At 37.8% G+C, this 7308-nt stretch overlaps 1 protein-coding gene across 1 annotated transcript in view; it reads right to left on the bottom strand.

Moving 5' to 3' along the window:
- Positions 1-1465: 1465 nt before the first annotated feature.
- The window catches only part of LOC128148046 (vitellogenin-1-like), a 43343-nt gene continuing 37500 nt past the window's right edge, over positions 1466-7308 (bottom strand). The window contains exons 33-37 of the mRNA XM_052801441.1: positions 6965-7062; positions 6268-6362; positions 6003-6162; positions 4641-4802; positions 1466-1658 (exon numbers count right to left, since the gene is read on the bottom strand). Of these exons, the coding sequence (XP_052657401.1) occupies positions 1540-1658; positions 4641-4802; positions 6003-6162; positions 6268-6362; positions 6965-7062 (634 nt within the window). The 3' untranslated portion in view covers positions 1466-1539. The remainder of the gene's footprint in view (positions 1659-4640; positions 4803-6002; positions 6163-6267; positions 6363-6964; positions 7063-7308) is intronic.

Raw genomic sequence — 7308 nt, 5'->3', positions numbered from 1 at the left:
CTCAAATACACCATACGGACTACATTAAGGCTGGGTGAAGGGAAGGAGGCAGGTAACCCCTTTTTGCCCTCTGTAGGTTATCCTCGGGAGAGACGCTTAGGGGCAGAGGCAAACATGCTTGCCACAGGGTATGCACCAGGCGTCAGGGCTCAGCCTACTGAGCCCTGGTTTGAACAAACTCATAATGACTTACTTTCTTCTGGAAGTAATGAAGTGCAGTACACCGAGAAAGAACCCGGTCTTCTCTAACTTCAAGTTGGTAGCAAGCTGCAACTTGAGAGAGAGTGAAAGGAGTACTAAACATTACTCATGTTTCTGCTTTTGAAAGAAAATTACTGAGAAATGTTATTCTGTAATTGTTCAGCTATTTAGTCTTCAATCGTCTTTCTGATAGCTCGGTTTTTAGTTAGAAAGAAAATTATTTTCTTTAAAGACAGTTTCCTGGCAGCATTTGGGTTCAGCAGTACCTTGCCCATGCTTAAGGGTTCTCTGGAAGGGCATGCTGGCTGCTATTGCCTGTTATGGAAAATGTATCACGGCTCACTGCACGGCTGATTCATGTACAAGGTGAAGAGATATTGTACTGTTGCTCGGGGTTTGAAGGTGCCACCTATTCCTGGTCCCCTGGGGTAGGAGTGAATTGCCTTTCTGCATAGGCCTAGTGAAAGCTAGCAGATTGACACTTCACTGGTTAAACACAGTCTAACTGTCCTGCTTGTACTTTATTTTAGCTTTATGATGCTATTGATCTTCCATATTTTTCTATATACTACTTTTTTGGAGTATTTGGAATGCTACCTGATGTATTATTGTTCCCTGAAGTTTTTGAAGGCATCATTTTCATAGATATACAATAGGAGATGGTAAACCAAAAAAAAGTTCCTATTCATACCTTTAGCTCACGAAGCAACAGCACATCCATTGAAATTTAAATGAAAATGGGGACTGTGTCACACACTATAGCTCTCTAGAAAGCTACAGTGGGAGTTTAGCAGTCCAATTCATTCCTTTGTAGAATGTACTAAGGCTAATGGTCTTGCTGGGAGTAAAATGTATTTTTTTTGCAGAACGGTTCCAAGAACAGACTTTGCTCTTTACCAGAAAACATAAAAGAAAACAAATGCTTACTGTGTCTTTAGTATGCTAAATATGAAATTCTTTGCACAATGGAATGTTAGCAGTAGCTGTAATGATGTTTTCCTTTCATCACCTACTGAACATAATTTTAAGAGAGGACAGCTGTAATTATATTTCAGATAAAAGGAAGCAGAATTTCTGGATAATATTATAGTTGGTCTGATTGTTTTGTTGATAGGGAAAAATAGAGAGACCACATGAATACTTATTTAATGAACAACATATTTATTAAGCAGTGCAGACTGTACTTAATGCTTTTGACTTTGGTTGCAGTGCAGTAGGCTTATTTTCTTCAAGCACATTTTTAAATATTTTACTACAGCTATTACATTCCCTTCTTATCTTTCCAGCTATTCAATTATTTGTATAGTATGTCTATAGCACAACACTAAAGCATTTAGCTTAACTACAGTCGCCAGTGCAGGTACAATCAATGTCAGCATCCACAGACTCCACAACATCCTCAGATGCAGATTTCTTGTCGCTGCTTCTCTGCCATTCCAGCAGGCTTACAGCAGTATCTGTCAGAAGAGCAAAGCCATTGTTAACTAGCATCAAGCAAATTAACACATTTCAAGGAAACACTGTTTTGATGGCTGCCAACTCCCTCATCAAGTAAAGAATGAAATTCTGCCCCCACAACTGACATCTTACTGACTCATTGACTTGGAGCAGGAGTTTCATCCATGATATAATTACTATAGTACTTCCCTAAAACCAAAATGAATAACATTTCATGAAGCACAAAGACAACAGGCAGGCAGCTGTAAAAGTGCTGGAGGTAGCCACTGTCTATGTAAGACCACCACATACCAATACACATCAGCAATCTCTTTTTATGTTAGTGCTGCATATCACTGTGTATTTCAGCTGACTATTTGTCGAAGTTCATTCTGAAGGATAAGCCCTTTGGAGAATTTTCAGAGGTTCATAAACTTCTAATTAAAGTTTCCCATATATTGTGAAATCTGGCAGAGCATTGTCAGTTGCAGTATTAACCTTACCACACTGCTTTATCAACAGCAGCTTGAATAAGCCATATCCCTTAATGCTGAAATAATCTAAATGGAATAATGATATTCATCCTCCCAATAAATATTCTTAGGTAGTTGGAGGTTTATCATTGCATCTGGAAGAATATTAGGACATCCATTCAGATTAAGTTTGTGTAATGAGAATGGGTAAAGCTTTCATAATTTTACCTCCATTTGTTTTATCCCTCAGTTGGACAATACATTTATAACATGCCACCTCTCATCACGGGGAAATCTGGAGAGCACTGTATGGGTTCAGGTTGTATCAGTCACTTATCTCCTGAAATGCTAACATTCTCTTTGGCTAAATTACTGTCCAACCTGAAGCACAGGTTTTGCATAATAAACTGGATAATAAATATTTCCCAGAAAGGTGCTGGAGATGCTTTTTCAAAATATATAATATGTTCAAGCTGTGAAATGAGAAATGCTATAAAATGTCTGAGTTCTGTTTTTTATATACATTAATGCTTGTTATGTCTCTTACTCTTGGACACACTGTGGGTCTGATCACATTCATATCCATGTAGGAAGTATATCCCTCGGCAAACTGGATCATGGCTGAGTAACTACAACCCCTATGGGTAGGGCTTGTGGCCTGTTTGAAATGTGAACCAATATGTGGACTTAAACTTGGAGTGACATCTGCCTCAGTCAAGATCTTAAGACTACAGTCTCACTGATTTGAGGACAACAGGGAAAATTGTGCATCCTTGTACTTCATTTTATCCTTGCTCCACTGGTGACAGTGATGGGGTCCCTCTCTTCTGAAACAGCAGACTGTCAGGTCTGACTTCTCATATAAAGAGCTGAGAAAGGCTCTTTGTTCAGTGTATGCAAATACATGTTCTCAGCTTGAGAAAGATGAGAATTTTGTTTCTGCTTCTTCTCCAAGTCATCGAACAAAGAAAGAAAAAGAACAGTTTTTAAGGGCTGGCCTTGTATTCCTATTGATCCTTAGCCTGAGGAAAAGCAATTGCCTTGCTAAAAAACCACAAATGGCATCTTTTCCCTTCCTCCTCCTCCTCCTCCTCCTCCCCCTCCTCCTCCTTTTTCCCCTCCTCCTCCTTCTCCTCAGGAAAAATAAATAAAAAAGCCCTTGATTAGGAGTGCTGCTAGCAGACTTCCTAGTCTCTGGTTCAGTAAATGAACCAGAGAAGCCAGCAGTTGCTGTAAAAGCAGCACTGGCTGTGACAACTAACATATCTTTTTTTCTGATTTTCCTCTTTTCTCACACATTTTTGTGAGAGAATGAGACAGCTTTATTATAGCCTAATATTCTGAGGCTGTGAGTGGCCTGGGGTGGTGACATTTCAGAGATACAGACTTGGACACACAAAAGAAATCTGTGAAACATGGATATGACAAGATTTTGGAAGGTTTTTTTGTTGAGGGTGGGTTTTTCTTTTCATAAAAGGATGCATCTATTCACATCTCAGGGAGCCATCAGAAAACTATTAGCACTCTCTCTGTGCTACTTGTTGAATAGGCTGTTGTAGATGGTTGACTGTTATAGACAGATACTCATTACAGATATTAATAACATGAGCAAAGTACAAAGTTCTACATAGGATGTTGTTTAAAATCAGACATAAAATACTCTGTTCCTCTCCAGTATTATTCAACATGGGTCCATTGGCTTCAGTGAAACTACACTGGATTATCCCAGCTAACAATGGATTTGGCCAACAATGGTTAACACGGAGAACAGACCACTTCAGTAGATACTCCCTAATGGTAGGTTTCCCTCTAAGGTATATATGTACTGTGTAACTCATTAAAAGATTTAGGAAGGAATGCACCAGAAATATCTGTATGTTCCAGGCTGGATTCTCCTCTCATGCTTACATAACTTCAGTGTGAACCTGTGTTAGACAATGCACCACATCCATGACAAATTGGTATAAGTGAAAGGAGAAAAAGGCACAGTATTTTTAAAAATCTGGGGCACGATTGTGTGTGTATAAAATACCTTCAAAAACAAACCTTTTTTTGCAACAATCTAGAGAACATTTCAGCAATGTGTTTTTTGCTGATGTATTGCACAGTGGCATAGCATGGCAGCCTAATCACAGCAGTCATGTCACACTACTTGACTGACTTTCAACTGCCCGGCTTGCCCTGGTCTTCACAAAATTGCAGGCTGTAATGTGCATAAAAGGACTCACTCTTGCTTATCTCAACTTTATGGAGATCCTGAAAACGTGAAAAAAATTTTATCGATCACTGCTGCCCCTTTTACCACCTCAAATGTTTTTCTCAGATGATGCTACCTGCCATCATCTAAACTAGCTTTTAGCTGGCCAGTACTGTCAGTGGTTATAGCAAATACTAATGGGATTAAAAACAGCAGCTCAGAGAGGAGCCAGAGCAATACAGGTCTGTGCGTGGCTGTGCTGTGTTTTGTTCTTTTGAGTGCTCTGACAGAGCTCCTACAGTACGTGACACAGAGAGAGAAAAATATCATACCTCTTGGGAAACAGTGGAAGCCAACCTTAACTGAAGTTTTTTCGATTGGAGTACAGTCTTTCATACATTTCAGTACTGGGTCAACAGAGTAGCACGTAGATTCCTCTCCATCAATAGTAGGCTTTCGATTCAGCTTCACATAACTGCGCTGCAGCTTGCACCCTAAGAGGAAAAGGAAAGGTAGTTAAAATTGTAGAAATAAATCCCAATCGATCCTTGCAATAATAAAGGTCTGTATTTTCTCTTCAGCTTTTATTAAAACACAGGTGCCTGACAAACCATTTTCACAGTAGCGAGGTTATCGAGATAGGATGATAATAAGTTGGGGGTTAGAGGAAAGAGTCTGAAAGGGGAGCTATTTTAAAAATCTAATTGCACAATATAACCCAAATGGAATCGTGTATACCCAGTTTTTTAGAACTACATAATACACAGAAAATAACCTCTCATGTCTGAAAGCTATTAAGAATAGATACTGCAAGCACAATGGCTACTTCATTGCATTAGGAAAAATGTCAACTGTAGTGAATGGATAAAAAAAAAGGCAGCATTTATATAATAACATCAAGGATAATTTTTGTATTGGATGATTTTTATAATGCTGCAATTATCTCACTAGAAAGGTATAATGTAACTTAACAGGATCCCAGCTATGACTCCGTTTCCTGACACACAGATAAGTACAATTCTGCTGCCACTGAAGTCAAGGAGAAAACAACCATTAACTTCAATAAAGTTATCTCAGGTCCAAGGTAAATGGAGACCTACAAAACAAAACTGTATTGATGTTATGGGAGGCCATCATTATTTTTCCAGCTACATGTGAGAGGAAGCTCTATTACTTTAGCAGTATTTCTAAATATTTCCCTGAGATTGCACCCTCAGATGGTGCAGAACAAAAATGAAACTTTGTTGTGCACTCTGAAAATTTACATAAACTTAAGATCTGACACTGCATTCATAGTCTGCAACTTGTCTGAGTAAATTAAGGCTGCAGACAACAGCTGAAACGGCTTTGATTCAGTGGTGAAAATCACACTTTTTTCAGTGGGAGCAAGATTAGGCCTGATTTTGTCTCTCCAAGAAAAAAGCTACTCAGTGTAAGAAATTATAGTAGAATCAATTATTTAACATTGAACTGCACATGAAACAAAGACTTTTGCTGTAGTATATATTCCCTATATTCACAGGCAGTGTTTTAAACAGTCAGTGGTTAATGAAGTTAAAATGGACATATATCGTTATTGTCTTTTCTAAGTAAAAGATATCTGATGCTTTTAAAAAAAATATTTTCTCACTATTGGCAGAGGAAAAGTAAAATCACATTCTCCCCAAGCATAAAGTGTTTTCAGAGCTACTCACCACCAGAGCAGGTTTCTTCTAGCAATATCCATGAATGAACAAAAGCAGAACAGCTGTGTGCCAGCTTATGATTTGGCATTAGGAGTTCATTGTGCTTTTCTCTGTCATTATTTCCACAAACTCCACAGGTCTTTCCTCTCATCCATGAAGCTACAGTAACCTATAAAATAGCACATCTTTGTAGTGAATACTGAAGTGTTGGTCTGTTACACTGCCAAGGTACTAAACAGAAAGAAAGTAGTAACCTTGAAAGTAAGCCCAATACCTTAAGGATCACACCATCAAAAGTCACATTCTTCAGTCCGTGTGTTGGAACTTCCACACTAACTGTTTTTCCATTTTTATAAATTTTAACATTGTCTGTAAAAAGATAGTGAATCATAAGGTGATCTGCTTAATTTCAAATTAATGGAGAAACTGAGTAGCACAAAATACACCATAATGCATTTTCCTTCACAATGGTCCTTTTGCTGCTACAGTTGGAATATTTTTTTTTTTTTTGTGGAGAGAGAAAGCAAAAATAGAATAAATTATCTCTTCATTTGTAAAAATACCCTACTGCTGTTCCCTATTTTGGAATTGACTTTCGTATCCAGTCTGCTAAGTCTCAAAATGATAAGGACATTGGTGGTGCTCCAGCTAAATATCTGAACCAAAGCATCTAACTGTGACTATAACAAGAAATTTTTCTAAACAATCACCAACCTGTACATACCATAGATATATAAGAAAGGGCTTTATTTACCTGTCAGTTATGCTGGAGGAAAGTAAGAATGTATATACTATAGGACAGAGGAACATAAGTCAATATAAATCTTGAGAAAGTAAAGTCTCCAGTTTTTCTTTGAATTAATCCCACTTGTGTTTTCTTTACATTGAGATTTTTCTGTGGAATTTATAAAAATGTCTTGAAGGTATTTAATTTCCAGGTCACTCCTGGAAAAGTGGGTATCACAGCTTACCTTTTTCATACTCAGAAACTCCACTGTGTGATAGAACTGGTTCTTCATTGCATGCCACAAGGAGAGATGAATTTGCGGCAGGACAGATTGTGATGTTCCTTCAGAAAAAGAAAAAAAAAAAAAGGAAGAAACTAGTGGTTAATTTAAAATGTGAAAAGTAGAGATATTTGTGACCAAAGCTAGGAAAGAACCAATTTGAATATCTGAATTTTGAATGAATGAATGAATATTCTGTTTTCTTTCCAAAGTCCAAAATTCATTGGGACTTTAGGTTTTGAGATTCAACATTTAAAGAAAAGACAGAGTGGGGACTTAATGAGCATGTTATCAGACAATGGTGCCTT

This window comes from Harpia harpyja, chromosome 11 (assembly GCF_026419915.1).
Source record: "Harpia harpyja isolate bHarHar1 chromosome 11, bHarHar1 primary haplotype, whole genome shotgun sequence".
Classification (NCBI taxonomy): domain Eukaryota; kingdom Metazoa; phylum Chordata; class Aves; order Accipitriformes; family Accipitridae; genus Harpia; species Harpia harpyja.
Note: the sequence above shows the minus strand (reverse complement) of the source record. Positions and strands in the feature narration are given on the sequence as shown.